This window comes from Rhyacophila brunnea, unplaced genomic scaffold, assembly GCF_057557595.1.
Source record: "Rhyacophila brunnea isolate RB1 unplaced genomic scaffold, BYU_Rbru_1.0 scaffold_12, whole genome shotgun sequence".
NCBI classification, from domain to species: Eukaryota; Metazoa; Arthropoda; class Insecta; order Trichoptera; family Rhyacophilidae; genus Rhyacophila; species Rhyacophila brunnea.
This window is the reverse complement of record NW_028232774.1, coordinates 38,241,284-38,264,480: the sequence shown is the minus strand read 5'-3', so window position 1 is coordinate 38,264,480 and position 23,197 is coordinate 38,241,284. Positions and strand designations below refer to the sequence as shown.

Genomic DNA, 23,197 nt, shown 5'->3' with positions numbered 1-23,197 from the left:
ATGTAATATTCATAAGATGAAAGCTTTCGACAAACGGTCATTTATTTTTAGTTTTAATGTTTTTAGATAGATAGAGTATTTTATAACTTTGTACTTTTTTGCACCTTTTATTATACTGGTACGCCTCTTTCCCTGATTACATCGCATAAAATTAGATCAAATAATATTCACTTGTATTAATATAATGTTGCAATAAAAAAATAAATGGATAATAAATGTAAAAAAAATATTTTTAGAATATATTAATATATCATTTTCATCTTAGAGCCGGAGTGCAAGGTTATGAAGCATATACTCTACCTTCTTCCGGCGAGTGCATAAGAGGGGGGGGGGGGGCTTCGGGTCTGGTGATGTGATTCTTTTGCCCATCTGGCAGGTCGCGACCCATTACCTATTCTAAAGTTTCCGATAATTGATACCGAGATATTTCCACCAGTACCTAACGGGTTGTCCATAAATGACGTCATACATTTTTTGAGTATATTAAGCCCCCTTTCCGTTATTTGAATATTTATTCTCAAAATATTTTACCCCCTGTCAACAATTTTTAATTCCTTTCGTTAAAATATGATTTGTTTGACATGCATCCATTTTTACAACGTTTTTCTTAGGTCGTATTCTTATTTGTCCGGTGGTTGTTTGTCCGGTACAAATCTTGCAATCGATTTTTAACTAACTTCCCGACTAGCTAGACATTTGAAACTTAATAATATATCGGAACACCATGCCTATGCATTTTTTTAATACTTTTAGCCATGTTTAAACAGAATTGAATTCATTTTTAGTTAATTTTGTTTTGTATGAAAAGTTATTTCGATACCGTTATTGGTTGCTAGGGGGTCCTAGCAACTAAATTATTAAATAATATATACGTGCGTTACTATGGAAATCGATATGAAATGACATTTCATTATTCAGTATTTCTATCAAGTATGTACATTTTTTTTTGATCGTTTAAGCTAGTCAAGTCAAGTTTATAATTATGATTCAACAGAAAATTTAAAAACGTTGTTTTTAAAAAGTTCTTTTTATCTTGTAATTATGTATTGTTCTATGACTTCACATTTTCTACATGTCCCATTATATCAGATCCGTCCCATTACAGAGTGACGTCATACTATATGGACGATCCCTAACATATTGAACAATGCCGTTGTTACGTTGTGGGACACGACCCTTGGGAAGGATGTGACTTGTGATTGACTACATTGAGATCTGAAAAAAGTTCTATGACTGTTTTTTTAAATCTCGCTTGATTGCTCCAATTATTGACATATGAGTTGCCTAGAGTTATAACTCACATATTCCGAAAATCGACTTTTGAGATAACCCCAAAAAACCACCAGGGGCCCGATTTCGGGCGGCATGTATTGGCTGACGTCACAATTACGTCATGTCGTCTGGTGCCACACGAGACGATAGTTAGGAAATCGGGCTGCAGAGCACTGTTTTTTGTAATTAGAAGAAAAGTATTCTCCCTAAACTCCTTTGAATATTAATGAGTGAGTGAGTCGATTGACAGTGTTTTTAAAATTATACAGTATACACACAGCACACTATGAGAAATAGAGCTACATGATTGTTTAGAAAGGCCTTGATGACAGAACTCACATTATTCATTGAAAAATGTGAGTTATGACACCGACATTCAATTTTGTCAACGATTTTCACATGGCTTAAAATAACTTTTGACAGCCGACTATTTTTTTATATGGATTAATGCCTTTAGAATCACTTGGTATATTTAACTCAAAAATGATAAAATTGCAAAAGGTGAGTTATGTATGATTAGGCAACTCATATGTCTTCTTACCAGGTGTTACAAGGTTAGAGCATCTGCCCTCTTACTTCGCAAGACTCACTGCCGAAAATATCCTCGAGTTTTTTTTAATAATACCTATAATGGGCCCCCTTTTGGCAGGATATCAACTAGACTATACTAGGCCATATAAATTAGGGGAGCCTCGCATCCCTCGAGACACTATTAGTATTTCACAAAATTTGTTCTTAATCTCATGCGAAACAAATTTATTACAACAGTGTGCACAGACGTGCTGTTTTCGGTACGTGGCGAATTTGTGACGAATTTACTGCAAACATGCGTGACTAATGTGGCTGCATCTTAAGTTTTGTCGAGCAGCTTATTTGTAACAATAACATTGAACTATTGTCGGAACCAATGTTTTTGTCCTGTCAAAACTACAGAACAATGAAGTCACTTGAATTTGATAAATTGCTTATGTTGTTTACTTATTAAAGTCATATAATGTAATGTCAAATGTATTTGTTTACAAACCCTAGTTGGTAGGTAGGAGTATAATCCTAACGTGTCCGGAAACTTGAACGTATGCAGTTCGCCGTATCACACTTCACCGTGAAATGTTGTAGGTAGATATCTATCGGAAATATCATCATCATTTCAATTTCAATTTTTTTAAAACATATTGTGGACATAACAAATTATAAGTTTAAGACGTTCACAAAGAAAAAAGTAATAAAAACGATAAAAATTACAATATATAAAGAGAACATAACATAAACATACAAAAGCAGTGAAAATACAATTAATTATACATCTATATAATTTCAAAGAAGTACACCGAGTTTGCAGCATCATCATCATCAGCCTGTATCTATCCACTGCTGGATAAAGGCCTCTCCAAGCTGATTCCACTTTTGTAGGTCATGTGCGTTGCAGATTTGTCTGGGGTAGGCAGATCATATGTTGCATAGGGACGGCACATTATAAAGGTCGGCGAGTGATCACAACTTTTGCAAGCAGTGGCGTTTTTCCATTAAGCAGACGATAAGGCCGAACGAGGATGAATTTTTCAGATGTATATTTCAATAAATATTAATTTCAGCCAATTTTATTTTCAAGACAAAATTAATTGTCCATTCAGGTAGGTGTCAATACACATTAATCTAAAAAATGTTTTTTCTATTTATTTTCAGATTGCCCCCCGGAGGCTTACCGATGGGTCCCCACTCTCCGCCCGCACCCCACTTGAGGAACCCGCACAGATATTCTGGGCCCCAGCCCGTGACTCACGTAAGTTATTCTTATCACGGCTTATTCTCAATAATGGGGAGGGGGGTTGTAGAAAATGTGACGGCACAAAACCAACATAATTAATATAAACTATTTTTTTTTTTTACTAATAATATAATATTCCGTGAGCATGAGAACATTATACTAAAAATTATCACTTTCAACGACGTTTGTTTGTTGACGAATGAGAGGGGGGGGGGGGTAAAAATTACCAGGGAGGTGAAAAATTTTGTGATTTAGTGTGACAATGGGGGAGGAAGGGTCAATGATATCGAAAATCGTGTCATGTCATTTATGGACGACCCCTAATGCATGTCTGAATTGCGGTTGTAGACCCCATAACTTGTCTCCGACTCTTTAGAATTTTTTGCACGGTAAAGGATTAATGAATGAAATCAAAATTCATTCATTTAAATTTAAAACATGCCTTCTTTGTAGTACATAATATCTACGCTAATAGGTATATAAAATTATAATACCTGTAAGCCAGGCTTTATTGTTTGTTATAAGAATACCTCAATTCACTTGACAGGATATCCTTTTCGAAAAAAAAATATTGGACTTGAATTGCAAATATTTTTCATTCATCATGTCCTGTAAAAAAAAATGATTGTTGGGTTTCGTATTTCAATTTCAAAGGGGTCTGTATTTTCTTTGTGTGTTTTTGTATGTATGCTTACCAAAAATATAGCATACAATATGATAATAATGAAGATAGAAGTCTAATTATTGAAAGCCTTGGCTTTTGTGAGAAATTTTAGTTTTAGTGACTGACCCGCTTCATACTACGTTAAATTGTATTGAGGATGCTAAGGTCAATGGGCATAAGGGAAATTTGAGCACATTAGTTTCAAAACCGATCTAACTGCATTTTTAAACACTAAATTACCTGTTAAAGGTTGATTCCATATTAAAAACCTGGTAGGAATGGTGTTATGTATTTCTTCATTCATTCATTTTAACTTGTCTTATTTAATTTAGTCCTCAGTCGTTTTTTCCTATTTGTCAAAAATTTGGTTTGTGGAGTTAGGCAGTTTTGATAATAAGGTGCTTATTGTTGTGAACCCGTGGTTTAGAATGTCATCTTTATTGTTCTGTGATGGTTAGAACTATTTTGTGATAGTGTATTTAGTGAAACATATATTATAACGAAACCAATACAATTTATTCTTCTTGCAAATTTCTCTCCTGTGTCATTGCAAATTGTCATATTAGAGCTAATTATTAGTGCTCGATAAGTCAATTCCAATAACTTATACCATATTATGACGTTTGTTAATATTAAATATTTCTGTTACCATAGGCTGTGATCAAGACATACTACGATGGCCCCCTAGCGATAACCGGCGGCGGTGGTGGATCCCCATCGAGAGCGCATCCCCCTGCGTACCAGCCGCCCCCATCTGCCTCTGCCAGGCCCGGAGACGGGGTACAGAGACCCCCGCATCAAATGCTCTCGCACCAGTTACCACCATTGCAGATCAACAGTCAGTATAATGCTCTATTTTTCTTCTTCCTGGTTAGATGCTTCACGTACTTTGTCTTTCCAGATCATGCTAGTATCTTCTATCAGTACTAAAGAGTTCTTGTAAAATGTGAATGTTATTCGGTAGCTTACAGTGTTGAAGCCGTTGAAGAACAAATCAAAATCAAATTACTCCAATGAATTTTTGGTTTTGGGAAGCTACAAAAACTGTCAAGGAAAATTGTTGAGTGTTTTTTGGTACAATATATTCACAGTAATGTCGCAAGTCTAATTCTACATGGTTGCAAGTGTTTATTTTTGACAAAACAAACCTAACAAGGAAATAGTTAGTATTCTAAGCTGCCTCATTGTTACTTTTGTTTCGCCAAAAAAAAACACTTGGAACCTTGTAGTTCTGCACTCGTGATGCATCTAATGATATTTTATATGGAGTAAGCTAACTTTGCAACATGACTCATGGAGTAAGCTTATTTTGAATATATTTCTGTAGAATGTTAACAAAACCACAAACGAGTCACTCAATTAACGGACACTTATTATCGTCAGAAATACTGTATATCGTCTTCGAAGCCCCCGACATGTTTTTCTGCTATGTCCTATGTACTGCGAACTTTCTCTGCTTCTCAATGATGCTGTCTCTCTTTAATCACCACAACAATCTCAACTTACGTCTCGTAACTCTCCTCCATCATTTATTTTGATAATTTAATATAAACTAACTGATTAAAATATTAATTACATTATATTCTAAATTTAATGTTGGAATTAGCTGATTTTGCAAAATTACACATGGCGTTAGCATAGTTTGAAATTATTTCAGTAATTTTTTCGGATTTCACACCTTTTCGAATTTTTTTGCAGACGCGTCTTCAGAATGCCTTACTGTTGCAGATCATGTAACAAAGTCCATATATTTAAGCAGAGTCTCCATGAGAAGCCGACGGTCTCGGACTGATTTCGTTGAACAGATCACCGAACCAGTATTTCGGGGTAGCTTGGAAACCATTTCAAAAGACGAAGTGATCCCTTTGTTCGATATCGTAGGCAAGTCTTTCTGTCACACGGGGCTGTATCTGTGAAATGCAATGCAGTTGTCTTGAGAAATATATTTGTCCGTCGTTTGAGGCTTCGCTTTGGTATATGACTGTTTTATATGGTTTCTGTTTTCGCCTCTTTGCGCGGCGGATATCATTATTATTGATGTCAGTAGTAAATTGCTCAATTATGTAGCTCTTAGGATTTTAGGTTATTATTTATTATATTATGGTTATTGTACTATGTATTTGATTCCAAAATGATATATTTTCTGTCAAAACTATAGAACTTAAGGGGGGACATGCTCGTCGAAGGTCAAAATTGAGTTTTTATTGTATTTTCAAACCATGATCCTGGACACTCCTTAAACGTTGTAGATAATCTATTTATATAATTTTGAAGCCTTATTATCCTTTATAGTTATTTTAAACATTTGATGACTGCATGAAGTATTTTTGTTACATAAAATAGTATTCTTTTAAACCTCTCGCTCTAATGTTTTAGAATATAGTCATATTTCGGTACAGAACTGTGCATATCTAAAAATTCTAAAGATATCTATTATAAGCTATGTCTTTGACCATTCAAGTGTGATAAACATCTTATGAATAATGATTGTTTTATAATAATTATTGACCTAAGAATAAGGTAGTGTTTTTTTGAAATACGCCATTTCTTTTGTCATTCCCTAGTGGTTAAGCTACAACATACGGCCGTAGCCATAAAATGACAAACTATAATTAAAGTAGGGAGTAAAATTATGTTAACGCGCGTGTTTGAACATGTACCTAACCGAATTTTTTTTAATTTTTTTTTAAACGGTACATGTTCAAACACGCGCGTCAATATCATTTTACTTCCTACTTCAATTATAGTTTGTCAATTTATGGCTACGGCCGTATGTTGTAGCTTAACCACTGGGGAATGACAAAAGAAATGGCGTATTTCAAAAAAACACTACCTTATTCTTAGGTCAATAATTATTATAAAGCAATCATTATTCATAAGATGTTTATCACACTTGAATGGTCAAAGACATAGCTTATAATAAATATCTTTAGAATTATCTTGAAATGTGTTAATCTTGCCGATTTTTTGAATAATAAAATGCCTAATTCTTGTCAAATTCGGGATCACAGAGATTATCAATATAATTTTTTATCGTGAATATTTTACAAAAATTATCTCGTAATAAATTATGCTAATGGTTTTATAAATGCGTTTAAAAATTAATAAATGTAAAAAATCTTAACACCACTGCACAGTTATGTACCGAAATATGACTATATTCTAAAACATTAGAGCGAGAGGTTTAAAAGAATACTATTTTATGTAACAAAAATACTTTATGCAGTCATCAAATGTTTAAAATAACTATAAAGGATAATAAGGCTTCAAATATATATAAATAGATTATATACAACGTTTAAGGAGTGTCCAGGATCATGGTTTGAAAATACAATAAAAACTCAATTTTGACCTTCGACGAGCATGTCCCCCCTTAATGCTAATGTGGTATTTTTATAGAATATTGTGGAAATATGAAGATATTTTACTTATTTCCTTTGTTTCCTTGCAGGTATGGATCACCACCGAGACGGTCCTCTAAACTCCACCAGCAGTTCGAACGAATCCGTATCTTCAATATCCTCCCGAGACATGCTCCCCAACTCTTCGACCGGCCACGCCAATAGCCATCCTCAGCTGGGCCACGGTCACTATAATCTTGCCTCTAGCCAGGGTCAGTTGAGTATGGTGTCAGGGTCCGGAGGGCAGCCACAGATGATGCACGGAAGCCAAGGGACACTGAACAGCCACGGCTCACCCGTTAATCATCACAGTTCACCGGTCAAGACCAGGAGAATTGTTAACCACGCCATGGGAGTACATTATGCCACCAGTTACAGACCGCAGCCTCATCACAATGTGTAAGTCTTTGACTTAATAATTGTAGTGGTTGATTGAAGACCAAGCCTTAGTACTACAGTGGAACCCCGATTTACCGTTCTCGCATAAATTGTTTTCCCACACGGATCGTTCATTTTTGAAAGTCCCGCCAAACACCCATAAGAACAATGTTAAATAATCCCGCATTAACCGTTCCCCGATTCATTGTTTTCCTCGATCTATCATCTAAATATTATGGTCCCGTCACAAATATTATCCCGATTGACCGTTTTTGTTGAATATTTTTCATTTCGCATTCGTAGAATTGTTTAGGATACATACAGACCTTTCAGTCGCGTCGCTTTGTTTGCACAGTTCGGTCGGCGCTCAGGCTCGCCTTGCATCTTGTATCACGAATTTTTATAAGTCGCAACTAAAATGCCTCCCATGAAAAAAACTAGAACCCTAGCTGAGAAACTGAAAATAATTCAAGACGTCGAAAAAAATCCAGGAGAAAAACGAGTTTTTTTTTTAAATTTGTATATCCTGCGTTTATCGTTTTTGTTTGGGTCCCTTGAAAACCGTAGAATTGGGGTTTCACTGTATTTATAACTGAGATGTTTGCTTAGGGTCTGACAGGGTCACTGAGTAAAATTGCGAAAAGTAAAAAGTGTCGTGTTCCCTGTTTCTTGCAGCACTAGTCTTGATATGAATGAGCATATAAATAAATAACAATATTATAGAATTTTATTATTGTAATCTATTTTTAATCAAAATTAAAATAAATTATTAGTAACTGTTTGATTAATGATTTTAATAACTAATGGCATGAAAATTTAACAGGTCTAATTTATTTAACGTGATAATAATATTATTATTACATTATTAACTTATGATTGATTAGAAATTCAAAATATATGTCAATGTATGAAATGAATTGCATGACGGATTATAATAAATTAGTTGTGTTTAATTATCGTTTGCAATTGGAAACATTTTGTCAGTCTTAAGTTTTCTATTATTATATTTATTATAGGACTCAGGTACCGTATCATGGTTGATAATGAAGAATTTGGGGTATTTTATAGTGCTAAGCATAAACAAACTGTAAACTTTGTAGGAAAGATAGTTATCTCATTATGATGCCCTCTCTTTTCTAATCATAAAATATAATTATATATCATAAAAGAGTTTAAAATGTCTTCATTTCCTTAGCAGTTTAGATTCATAGCATAACCCAAATTCTCATTTTTTGGCCTATTTAGGGCACCTGAGACCTTAATAATTCACAGTTCAGATGACAGCTGTCCACTCACTTGAAGATCACTCCGTATTATCTTATGTTTTATTTACTTACATATTATTATTTAGCAGTGGCGAAGGGTGGAGGTAGGCTGTTAAGATCCGCCATAAATAGTGCACATTAAACTTTTTCAGACATACATATTTGTTTTCATTGAAATAAGACTACAATTTACAGATAATGTTGGTTAGATTTAAAAAAATCAATTAAACCCTGAAAAACCAAGCCATAATAGATAATAGTCAAAAAATACACGTCTATCTATAAAATATCTAAAATTATGCAATTAAATCATACATAACTTTGAGCATTTTATAGATAGAATAATATTTTTTATTTATTATAGTTTGATTTACGCAGGACTTAATGAATTAAAAAAATGAACCAACAATATGTGTAATATGTAGTTTTAATCCAACGAAAACAAATAACTATGAGTGAAAAATTGTGCACAATTTTGTCGTATTGCCCAAATTAGACCAAATCTATTATGGTTTCGTTTAGGCAGAGTTTAATTGATTTTTAAAAACTAACTAACACCATCTGTAAATTGTAGTCTTAATTCAATAAAAACAAATACATATGACTAACATAGCTTAGTGTGCACTATTTATAGCGAATCTTAACAGCCTACCTCCACCCTTCGCCACTGTTATTTAGGTGATTGGGTTAATATGAAACGATATCTTTTTGCCCAGATTGGTAATTATTGATCTCTGTATGAATCAGTGGCGAAGGGTGGAGGTAGGCTGTTAAGATCTGCCATAAATAGTGCACACTACACTTTGTCAGTCGTACATATTTGTTTTCATTGAAATAAGACTACACTTTATGGTGTTGGTAAATTTTTTAAATTCAATTAAACCCTGCGAAAACCAAGCCATAATAGATAATAGTAAAAAAATACTCGTCTATCTATAAAATATCAAAAATTATTCAATTAAATCGTACATAACTTTCGATATTTTATGAATAGAATAATATTTTTTTTTCTATTATAGTTTGGTTAGGCAGGGCTTAATGAATCTAAAAAAAAATGAACCAACAATATATTGTGTAATATGTATTCTTAATCCAACGAAAACAAATAAGTATGAATGAAAAGGTGTGAACAATTTTGCCGTATCACCCAAAAATTGTAGTAAATTGTAGTTCAATAAAAACAATTACGTATGACTAACAAAGTTTAATGTGCTCTATTTATGAACAGCCTACCTCCACTCTTCGCTACTGGTATGAATCACTTAATCACAGACACAATGATTGTGTTGTAGTGACAATGCAATAGTCTTACTTTCCGTTGAATTTTTCATCATTTGGTAAAGTTACCATTCTGGGCAAAAATAATTTTTTTACCATACCCGACAATTGAGTATTTTTACATAGTAGGCAGAACTGAAAAGAAGGTTTCTAGTATGTCATGGTAATTATTGTTTTCAATGTAATAATTTGGAGCCGTTGGAAATTCCATTATCAGGGATTGATGATAATTATTGGCATATTTGCTAATAGAATTGGTACATATCGACATTGAAACCAATGTTGCCATATTTTCAAAGTGGAATTATAGTACAGAGCCTCCAAAATTATAGTATTTCGGCAAAAAATGTTTTTAAATTTTAGTCTGTTGAGAATTTACAAACATTTTACTGAAATTTAAAAACATCCAAAAACACATAAACTAATTTACCACAGAAAGCCAAGCGTACAAATAGCTGCCGTGAGAATTTATGTTTTTAGACTTATCAACATATTCACGCCATACATAGATATATGCATTATGGATAATATCGTCACTGTTCTGGCATAAGACACTAATTCGAAAAAATGACATATTGAGTTAGTTATACCAAAATGTTCCTTATTTCAAACTTTACCGTCTGGAAACCTTTTTAATAAATAAACAGTCCTTATTTTAAAGTCATCCTTTTTACGATTACTTAATAAACTCACATCATAGACCATTTCAAACATTTTAACAACTTCAAAGTGAAATTACTCAAAACTAGTATTCTCCAGTTAGTGTGTTCTGCCAGAACAGAGACGATATGACATATCAACTGCTTAATCTGCAAACCAGTTAACTGCATTTTTGACCTTTTGCCTCTTTCGAAAAATTTCCTTACACTCACAGATGTCAGTGGTGACACAAACTTAAACTATAGGTGATTTTGAAAAAATCATAGAAAATGCTACAAGCGTAAAAATACTCAATTGAGGTTGTGCATTAATTTCTTGCGTAATGTTTTAACCCTCACGCTGCTATGCGCGCCGCACTCTGGGACTAACTTAATTGATTGGGGGCACTGCGTTGCTATCGTAGGGCGATTGGGCCGGCGGCTGCCATCGGCCAACCGGGCAGGGCCACGAGTCCTGGCCCCGGCCTCAGGTGAGTGCCATAACCGCATGCTAGCACCCGAGCACACTCCCTGGCGACCCTTCTTCTATGAAAGACAACTGTTGAATCTACGAAATCTGATTAATGTAAATTTAATAATGTCGGTATCATACTGCTTCCAAGCGCATCTATTCTATACACAAGGCTGCTATCGGCGGCTATCGAGCGTAGTTTATCATATTTATGTATTGAAGAGTTATAATTGTTACAATAGGTTAGCCGTCTAAACTGTCTATGTCACCCTAAAGGTTAACACAGCCAACAGAGGTGGTGTTAAAACATAGCACTTTTTGACAGTTCAGACGGTTAACTTATGGTAATAATTAACAGCCTCAATACATAAATATGATAAACTACCCTCGATAGCCGCCAATAGCAGCCTTGTGTATAGGAAAGATGCGTAGATATCTTTGTTTAGGAGCTGTTTCACAGTAGGAATATGAAATTTTCAATTGACATTGAATCAGTTTGTAACAGTGTTATATTAGACAAGAGTTTCCCAACATTTTTTGATTAGAATAACCCTTAAAATATTTTCTAAAATCTCAAGCAACATCTGGTTTATTAGAAATGTAAAAATAATTTGTATATATTTTAATTATACTTAAAATGTGACAAGTCGTACGATTATTGTAAACTTTTGCATAGTGTGGTTGTCATTCACTAAATTCTTAGACATGATGTCGTCATATCGTCGCTGTAGGATTGGTTTGTCGAAAAGACCAAATGTTCAGGAGACGAAAAACAAATTTCATAATCTTATATTTAAATACATGGAGATATTTAAATTGTTATTTTTACAGCATATGAATGATGTATTCATTACCATTATAAAGTAATTTAAAGAAAAGGATGGTTCTGGTCCATTTAGATACAAAAAAACATTCTACATTGAAAGGTCGATTTCGACAAAAACGGATATTCGACAAACCAATCCTATAGCTGACTATTGGACTGAGGACGGGTGACTGTATGAATTTTCGTACAAAAATCAGGGAAACTAATTTTATAATTTCTACAATATTATAGTGTGGTGATGGATAATTTACTGTTTTCTTTGAAGAAGGGTTGCCAGTATGTTTAATTTAGAATGTAATTATATCTTAACCACTAACACTTGCAACACGTCATTATCATGACCGAGATGCTAAAGAATACTTAAATGCGTAATAAACTTAATAATCATATTTTACATATTTCATAAATTCTAAAATAAAAAACTAAAATGTTGCCAAAACAGAAAACTGCTGAAAGTTTCAGCATAATTTTTATGAAATTCTATAACTAGTGATTTATATATCCTTTGATTTGCAATAAGATACTTTAGTGCTTGTGAAAAAATAGCCTTGTGCAATGTGAAGTAACTTGAAGCGAACCACAATCATATATAATATATAAATCGTTATTGCGTGCTTGCGCTGTAATGTATAGTTTTTGTGCTATTACCCTAACCTAGGAATAAGCACCTACCTTAGTCTCCGTTAGTTTGGTTTTTTTTTAGGTTTCAAAAAAAGGCTTTATATCTCTAAAATTTGAAAATGATAGATCGTTTTGACGCATATTACGACGTAAACTATCCACTTCAGTGCGCGTGCCCCAGATCGAATGAATCATGTGAAATTTTAAAGCAAATGCATCGGGCTATTTAACTAGTACCATTTCTTTAGAAATTGACACTACATAATTAAATTGATTTTAAAATATATAGATGGCATTCAAGTGTACTTGAAAATGTCAAAAATAGTTCAATAGTTTCTTTTTTGATATTGGAGTATGTATTTATTAATTATGTAATCGGTAGTCTATGGTCAAATATTTAATTTCGTAATTAATCCGTACACTAATGGGCAATTATAAACTTGCCCCAAATTAACTAAAATAAAATTTTGCTGTGGTTTTAAATTAATTGGCGTGAGTCGGAAAGATTAGTGCATCGAATTGATATTATAAAATGGCAGTGTAATATATTTTATATATATTTATAATTATTATAAATCATTTATATAGTCAATTTCAATTTTTAAGTAACCTTTTCCTTGGTTTATTTTATCTAGGTTCTAATAAAAATATTATATTTGATACCAGGCGATTCATACATATTAAAGTTTTTGTTAGAAAGACACATTTATTGTTAAATATTACGTTATTGATATATTTACGCATTGGCTTATAATGTAATTGGTCGGGTTCGAATCCCGGATCCAGTTAATTCATATGTTAATTTTCAACGTGTATTTGTACCCAATACGTGGAGTAAGTGGCACAACACCCATTTTTCCTAAAACCAAATATCTCATGATCTTCTTAGGATCGAACATGGTGATGTAATATAATAAAGTTAATGAGTTTTTAGTAATATATTTGTTTTATTTTTATTTTTAGAAGAGTGCGAACACTGTACGCGTGTGTAGGAGAAAACGACGGAGAATTATCGTTTGAACCCAATCAAATTATAACAAATGGTGAGTAGAAATGAAAATAAGCAATTATTTTTTTCCACAATTTCTCCATTTAAAATGTACACACATATCATCATCATCAAGAGTTATTGCTATTGCTAGCTATTGTTATAATCTTACAAATATATTAAAAATCACATTTGTGTGACCTGTATAATACTTGCCATACAGATTACAAAAATACAAATAAAAGATTGTAAACATAAACGTATAAGCCGATATTTGTTGTCCGTATCTTTCACCAAATATTTTATGCAGTGTAATATGGTATAAAAGAGTTATAAAACATTTGATAAAATATCTTTGGTGGTCTAATACCGGCCTTAGATCTCAAAGTAAGTGTATTTAACAACATGTTTGTGTTCACAGTGAAATCATCAGCAGAACCAGGCTGGCTGGAGGGAACCCTGAACGGCAAGACGGGTCTGGTCCCCGAGAACTACGTGGCGGCGCTCCCTTGATGCCCCCTCGCCCAGGAAGAGGCCCTAGCACGTAGCCCCGCCTCCACGCTTCGAGCCCTGCTCAGCCCCAGAAGGAAGAAACCCATCCGACATCTCAACATGCCGCACTAAACTTCTTCATTGATTCTCCCGATCGTCAAGTCCGATTTAGACAACACGGTAATCGTCTTGAAAACTATATAGGAAAATACTCGTATTATTTTGTGAAGAGTGTTACATACTATTGAAATATTCGAAAGTCTTGCTTTTTGGAAGATTTAAAAGCATACTTTAAATAATATTTTAATGCCGCAAAAACACCGCAGTAGCCTGGATATCAACACTGAAAAATGAATGTATCTTTAAAAACAACTGAAGGAAAATATTAAATGCTGAGTTCTACCGTCTGTATGAAGATGTCGGCGTAATTCAATCAACTAAGATTTAAGAGACTTCTGGTTAAGTCGTGTGTACTGCAGCAACAATCAGAGAGTTGTGTCTACCGAGGGTAGTCACCAAGTAGGCTATTCTAGAAACTATGACAAGCTAAAATACATTACAGAAAACTACCAAGAATATTCTATACGTAATTTTTTCAATAATAGAAAAGATGTTTGCATGCGAGTCCATGACAGGACATAAATGACATAATATGAAGGTATTTTCGAAGCCATATTTTTTGTACAATTTGATTTATGAATATGACAGTGGTTGTAATAATGTGACTTCTTATTTACTTATTTGCATATTTATTTTAATTGAATTACCTATATAATAAACAAGAGTAAATATTATAGTAAACACATAGTAACATATGATTGTTTTATTACTTTGAGAAAGCTATGTATCTAAATGTTAATGCCATGATTTTTTTTTGTATTTATCTTATGGAGCTAAGAAGAGTTATGGAGAAAAGATATCCTTAATATGACAATGGGTGATAGGACACCTCACCATGTTTTTTTTTTTTGTTTTTTTTTTGCCTAGATGAGGAATAACATGCCATTTTTTGATATAGTTGTAATTTATTATTATTGTAACAAATATAGCAATAAAAATCACTAACAAATATTATAAAACAGAATTGGACTTTGTTATGCGTTTACAGATCAAGAAGCAAAATTGTTATCAAAGCGAGATACTTTGGTTTGAGTCTTTTTCGAAATATGTACCTCATCATTGCAATGTTTCGGACTGTTAACATAATATTATGTATTTGTTATTTTAAAAGGTCTTGACATTTCATGCCATTTGTTATATGTAAATTGTATGTAAAACATTTCACCGTGGCACAGTTCGCCGTGAGCTTTTTTATCGGAAAGAGATGACGGTCTCCTATTTTATTAGATTCAATATGAACATTAATTCAATTTGGCTGATTTTGGCAAAATTCATGAATTCAAGAATGAAAACCTAACATAACCTAACAAATAATCCAGTATATCGGCTATTTTCAAAATTTGGTTGCTGCTGGCTGGCTTCCTGTAAAGTGTAAAACCGACAAGAACCGTGTTTTATTTAGACATGAATTTTATGTCAGTACTATACGACCCAAAGAGGTTAGACGGCTTTAATATACGGCCATATATTTCCCATACAACATTTCACGGTGAAGTGTGATACGGCGAACTGCATACGTACAAGTTTCCGGACACGAATGCCATTTGTTGTGTAATAACATGTGTTCATTAAGATATAGTTTTTTTGGCGACCATATCTCTGAAATTTACAAATGTGTAAGCGGTTATTTGCCGGTCCAGTGAAGAAAAAGAATATAATAACAATGAATTTTTAAAAAAAATTGTAAATCAGTTTTTGCATAAGTTAGTCCAATTTTGCTCCTGAAAATTATTGAAACACAAACACCAAATATTCCACTATTTGTACTATTCCAATGTAAGTATAAGAACAATACATCTTTATAGTGTATAATTAATTTATAAAAATAGATTAAAAGTTTTTTTTTAAATATCTATTCATAGACAAATACTAAATGACTAAAGACTATTTTACGAATGAGCTAGGCCTAAAAATGCACTTATGATAACACTATATCCTAATTTTAATTTGATGTAAATATATTTATGTAATATAATATATGTATCTAAATAATTCTATTTTCTAGCACTTTTTGAATAGCACTCCGTCTTGTAAAATAATATATAATATTTATATTGTACACAGCAGTGACGGAGGGTGGAGGTAGACTATTAAGATCAGCCATAAATAGTGCAAACTAAACTTTGCCAGTCATACGTATATGTTTTCATTGAAATAAGACTACAATTTACAGACGGTGTTGGATTGTTTTTTAAAATTCAATTAAACCCTGCGAAACCAAGCCATAATAAATAATAGTAAAATAAATATTCATTTATCTATAAAATATCTGAAATTATGTAATTAAATCATACATAACTTTGGATATTTTCTAGATAGAATAATATTTCTTATCTATTATAGTTTGGTTTAGGCAGGGTTTAATGAATTAAAAAAAAATGAACCAACAATGTGTATAATAATTAATCCAATGAAAACAAATAAGTATGAATGAAAAAGTGTGCACAATTTTGTCGTATCGGACAAAATATATCAAAACTATTATAGTTTGGGTCAGGCAGGGCTTAATTGATTTTTAAAAACTTACCAATACCATCTGTAAATTGTTGCCTGCAATAAAAATAAATATGTATGACTAACAAAGTTTAATGTGCACATTTTATGGCGGATCTTAACAGCCTACCTCCACCCTTCGCCACCGGTACACAGTTAGTTTACTATAATTACAATGACTAAAAGCATATCAGTTGAGGAATTTGTAAATAATTATTCTGACGTTTTTACGAATCAAGAGAAAAGAATGTAATGTACGAAAATTATATAAATCAACCGACTTGTCAGTATTACGAATATTTTATTTAAAATGTGTAAGATTTGAATTTGGAATAAGTAGTAGTATAAAATTGCCATAAAATAAAAATATATTTATATCTTTTCTTTTTTTTTTTTTAATGAGCACAGTATTCAACTGAATATCTAAATTGGACATCGTTATGCAGAAAGTAGCCAGTCCACAAAAAATAAAAAAAGAGATTTGATATAGATCAGATGCGAGAAGGTTTTCTCTACATTCTGCTGAAAATATCCAAGCCGCAAAAAAATTATTCTTGAAATAAAATACTATTTACAATTTGACATTTTACATTTTTACATACATTTTTAATAATCATGTTGTTACTAAAGTGCCATTATCTCAGCTCGACATTATTGTGGACTGGCTACATTCTGCATAACTACGTTCAATTGTTTTGTCTTTTGACTGATTGACTCAGACTGCCTGTCCATTCAGTCTCTCATAAAAATAAACACATGTCGTACACCAATCTTACAAAATAAAATAAACGACCAAAAGTGCTACCTTAACTCATATCAAGCGAAACATATTTGATAATATCCTACGTTGTATTTATAATATATGTCGTGTAATGTGAATGTTTCTGTCCATTGACTATCTAAATGTTAGGCTCTATGGAATATTTTACAATTTATTGTATAATCTCTATGTATAAATTGCTGTAACAGTAGTGGATACGCTACAACTTTATAACTACATATTAATATTAAATTGTCAGAATGCTTTTCTATCCATAGGTTTTGGTGTGGCTAATAATATTTTTCTATGTGGTTTAAATACAAGATTTTGTGGGTATGTCCTGTCACACAAATTAGATATATAAATTATTACTCGGCCTTTATGGATGCGTCCATATGGAGCAGTATCGTGAAATCGCATGTAATTTTTGTGGCATGGCGTGATTCATCCGATGTCCAACTGATATCATTCCAAAATCGTATCTTGCAAGTTAAAATGAATAATAGGTTGTATTTATATAAAATTTAAACAATTAATTTTTGTTTGTCCCATATGGACACGGTTTTTATTAACCACATTCATATTGTGCAACATTAATTATTATTGGCTCTCATGCAAGTTAAAATGAATAATGTGTTGTATTTATATAAAATTTAAACAATTAATTTTGTTTGTCCATATGGACGCGGTCTGTATTAACCACATTCATATGGACGCAACTTTAATTATTATTGGCTCTAAAATCTGATGGCTCCCTTAAAAAAAAAATTAACGAGAGACCACATTCATATGGACGCAACCCCGCTTTAGTTTAAATGATTTATAGCCGCTTGACGTTAGGTTTATTACCAAATTTAATGTTAAGGCAAGGAGAGACATGAATATATGAACATAGTTTGGATACCATGGTTAGTGGTTGTTGCGTTAGTAACATCTGATTAATTTGTTAATTATCAAATTTTTTAACCACATCTACCTGCTTCTTTATAATGAATTAACTTATATGGAAACAAAACCCATGTTAATAATTTATTCCGATATGCATTCCTACAAAATGTTTAAGTAAGCATATTATTGCATCAATTCAATTCCACATTCCAGCATAGAATAAAAATATTTTTAGAGAATTTTTTCCTACACTTTTCTCTAGTATTATTAATAATTGTTTCATTCTACCGATTACTAAGCAAAATTATAATAATATTGACATATTATTAAATGTCTGTGAAAATAAATTCATAAGCTACCGTGCTCATACAAACTTAGTCTGCCTGAGTCCGTAAACAGTGACAGCGGTTAAAAATGAACTGTACCTATATTGTAACAAGGGTCTATTTGCAAATCTGCATTTTGTCACCTTACTATTAAAGCCTCGTAAGTCTGTTTGAGAAGAATGTTGAGGGGAATGAAAAAACGTAATAAAAACAATATTTTAAACACCCCTCTAATCGAGGAATCTGCCAACACTGGTTGTGATATACAAGGTTTTAATTCCATGTTTGAAATCACGAGACTTAAGAGTTTTTAAAATTTGTTGATAGATGGACAGTGTACTAGTCTGGAGAACCAAGGTTTTGATATGATTTTAAATGTTTAAATTTTGTTGAACAAACTTAATTTTTCCATAATATCAGACTTACAAGGTCTTAATAGTAAGGTGACGATTTGTTTCTATACATCATTATTGTCCTATTCTGCTAACACGTCTACAGCTGTATTGCCAGTTGTTTATTGTAAAAATACACATCGTCTGTCTATCTTGTAAAATTTGTTAATCCTATTTTAATCAAAAAATTGATTTTTATTGAAATCGCTAGTATTATCGAATATCTACTTTTGTATAAGATTCTTGCATCCATTATTTCAATCATTCCATAAAATCTTGTAAATGTAATGGAAAAATTTGTATACCTCGTGAATACCAGAAATCGTCATTTTGTAGTTTTTTGTTCTTTATCATTTTTATAAATTATTAATTGGTTTTTACTGTTCCTGAAAAAAAGTTGTTTTTGAATAATTTACGTGGTTTACAAGATAGAACTACGGTATTTGAATATATAATCATTTTTCATGCACTTAAAATATGCACTAGTTTTCTGACTTCTATTAACCTTTTCTATGCCTCACGATATTGCTATTTCACTATCTGACAGGCCGCAAATTTTTAACGACACATGTTGAATTTAGAGCGGAGCTTTACTAAAATTGCTGTAGTACCGATCATTTGTGGCTTAGTATTTCATAATTATTCAGAAAAGATATCACTGTGGAATTTTTTAAATTATGCAAATCAATCAACAGTGGCTAGTAATTTCAGTTTAAAATCGGACGAGATAACTCACGAAATTTGTATGTGCGGTCTCTCGATCATAGCTTCATAGAGTGAGAAAACTTACTGAAAGCATAGAACCAGTTAAAATCTACACCACTTTTCTGATTTTATTATAGTGGTTTAATGCTGGATGTAATGTGCAATTTTGTATTGGACCATGTGTAATAATATGTATGAGTTACGATTTATAACAAATATAAATAACTAAATTTGACCAACTGATTTTATCTAAAAAAATGACATTTAATTATCCATTCCAGTAATGCTTTTAACAGATAATTTATGTAGACATGCCGCGAGTGGAGAACTACAAGGTTCTAAGTGTTTGTCCTTGGCGAAACAAAAGTAACAATGAGGCAGCTTAGAATAGTTCTTCATTGTTGGGTTTGTTTTCTCAAGGACGAACACTTAGAACCTTGTAGTATTAGCCTCGCGATGCATTAAAATTATTATGATTGTAATAAAATTATGCATAATTTATTGTACTTTTCTAGACTAACTAAAGGATATTGTATAAAACCCAATCATATTATTTAAAATATTTAATTATTGTAAATAGGAAATTATGTATGTATTATGTACATAGTCAATTATTAATAACTATTAAAAAAAATAATGATTTTAATGTGACTATTTTATTTCCACAATGTCCTCACCATTAAAGTTATCCTGTAAAGAAGACGGTAGATTACCATTTCCAGGGAATTCAGAAATAATGGGAACTGAAATACATAACGGGTAAGGTGATGGCAGGTAACTGACTCGAGTAAGGAAGAATCCGGGTTAAACCTACACACGTGTCAAAAATACGTTTTACGTCGAATACTGAAAACTGCTACTTATATTTAATGTTGGTGTATTACACACACTATTGCACGTGCATAATGCGTGCTTCATTTTCGTAGGACACTCACACATTCAAAACTCTGCATCAAGATGCGGCGTATTGAATATAGCCTATCGGTATTCTATTTATTATCTGTTCTGTGACCATTTCCATTCAAGCTCCACAGTGATGGTTGCATCAGAGCTGTGGGAAACCTCATTTTCTTTCAAAGTTCGGTTCCACCATAATCAAAAGTGTATAAATCAGGTTCTTTAAAAAATTAATTTGGTACTTACTTACTTCCTAGTTAGTATTGATATTATTTTACTTTAATTTTAAAACTCAAAAAGTAGATATCTATACCATTTCTCTGAGGCATGGTTGGCAAATCTTTTTATGTACGCGTGCCAAAATTTCCCAAATATTATTTTTCAACTCTGATGTGCCGAGCATTTTTTCATGAGGACAAAATAGTTTTTGAAAATCCTATTAAAAAAATGATGTTCACTAACCACTCACAGAACATAGCAGACATATAGCTTTTTTTAGTTACGTCATACATGACATTGTCTACCAGAATTACTACTACTAGCTTCACTAAGTTTGTTTCTTATTTGGTGCAGTTATTTTTTGTGGGTAGAAATGAAATGTTTGTTCATGTATTAATTAGTATGGTTCTTATCGCACAAATTGACACGAGCATTCTGTTGCCACAGTGGTCTCAAGCATTGTAAATCGATCAAATTTGAGGTTCGCAGTGCGGCACCCCCCACCGCCTGATGAGGTTTAGTGTGATAATATCTGTACACTAGAGGATAAACCACGGAAGTCCAGTTTTTACCGTTTCTGAGTTAAATATGTAGAAAATTTTCTTTTATTTCATTACACAAATGAATGAAACACTGAAGTCCATAAGTAGTAAATTAACCGATATAGCTAATTAAAAAATCACTGAAGTCCAATTCACTTTAGTGCATAAACAACGGGTGTCCTTTTTACGATGTTTATGCTCTAAGAAAAATTTTAATAAACCATTATAATTCCATAAACACGGAAGTCCAACAAACGTTATGTAGGTATGTATTATCTATACTATAATTTTCGTTTTTCTTTGTAAAAATCCACACGCGTAGTCGGATTTCGACAAAATTTGGACAGTAGACGGGGGCTGACGAGCCGGAGTGCGTGGTCGGGGTCTCAAATTTCAGATTTAACCCGTTGCAACCCGGGGACAGTTTTACGGTTTTTGCGGAAAAAAGTCGCCGCGTACAAGGTCTTGAAACGCCGAAGTTAATGCTACAACCCCCATTTTCTATTGAAAATGTCGCTAGAATGTGCACATTTAAAAAATATTGGCGTTTATTTCAGCTTGATCGGAGGTCAAATGGCAAAGTTAGAAAAACTAATAACAGCCAGGTTGGCGCGGGCGACGTGTTACGCGTAGATCGGAATGCTTCACTCACGGACAATAATTGTATGTAGTGGCATCAGGGGCCCTATGTTAGAACTTGCGAGTGCAAGCCGCCCGGTCGACATGACGTCATATGACATCATTGTGACGTACTACCGGAGTGATAATAGCATTCGAGAAAATAACGCTGGTCAGACAGTGGCGTTATTCATTGTCACCATACACATATAGGTGTTTCATCATAATAATATCTATGGTGAGCACTGTGTGCTGAGCGGCATGCCTCGAGCATGTATTGGCTGACGTCACAATTACGTCATGTCGTCGGCTGACACACGAGTCGATAGTTAGGAAATCGCGGTGCAGAGCCGGAGTCCCGAATTTCAGTTTTAACCCGTTGCACCCCGGGGACGCATCAGAGCCGGAGTGCGTGGTCGGGGTCTCGAATTTCAGTTTTAACCCGTTGCACCTCGGGGACAGTTTTATAATAATAAATAGAATTTGTACTACTTTTTTAGATATTTAAATGCAAGAAATGTACAAAAAAATAAAAATCTAAAATATTATATTTTTTTACTTTTTTAAATTCAATTCCTTGCACTCTATGTAACTCCCGGGCAGCGCCGGGTGATGCAGCTAGTTATACATAAACAAGTATTACAAAAATGTTTAATTTATTCTCCAAAGAATATAACCACATGAATGAACCCAAAATTGTGGCTCTATCACCATATACCTATTCAAAATGGATTTTCAATTAAATAAAATAAAAATTTAATTCGGGTTTGATTTGCCAAGCTTAAAGATGTCAATATTTCTTTTGAAGAAAAAGAAATTCCAAGACATCTTTTGGAAGACCACATACAGGAAGCAGCTGCAATTAAATAAGATTGATAAAACTCTTGCAAGAAAAAAAATTACCAGTATGAAAGTAATAATGGTTGACTTTGAGAAGTGTTTACCTACTCCATATAGTTTCCATCTGAGAAAATTGTGGACTCTGAATTTTACAATTTACGATGATGCAAGTGGTGAGTGAGACACAACACTGATGTGGATGAAATAAAAAGTGGAAGGGGTGGCAATAAGATCGGCTGCTGCTTGATGAAATGGGCATCTAGCAATGTTTTAGCAAATATTGAAGAGCTGACGATTTTGTATGATAATTAATTGCCCTGGCCAAAATAGGAATATC

At 32.9% G+C, this 23,197-nt stretch overlaps 1 protein-coding gene across 3 annotated transcripts in view; it reads left to right on the top strand.

Annotated features, from left to right (window-relative positions):
- The window catches only part of Graf (GTPase regulator associated with FAK), a 243,849-nt gene extending 228,027 nt beyond the window's left edge, over positions 1-15,822 (top strand). For 2 of the 3 annotated variants that reach the window (XM_085961261.1, XM_085961263.1), the window contains 6 exons: positions 2,956-3,052; positions 4,356-4,539; positions 7,153-7,501; positions 11,087-11,152; positions 13,544-13,623; positions 13,990-15,822. In XM_085961261.1, coding sequence (XP_085817387.1) covers positions 2,956-3,052; positions 4,356-4,539; positions 7,153-7,501; positions 11,087-11,152; positions 13,544-13,623; positions 13,990-14,081 — 868 coding nt within the window. In that variant the 3' untranslated portion in view covers positions 14,082-15,822. The remainder of the gene's footprint in view (positions 1-2,955; positions 3,053-4,355; positions 4,540-7,152; positions 7,502-11,086; positions 11,153-13,543; positions 13,624-13,989) is intronic. The other variant, XM_085961262.1, reaches the window with a different exon arrangement.
- Positions 15,823-23,197: the final 7,375 nt, after the last annotated feature.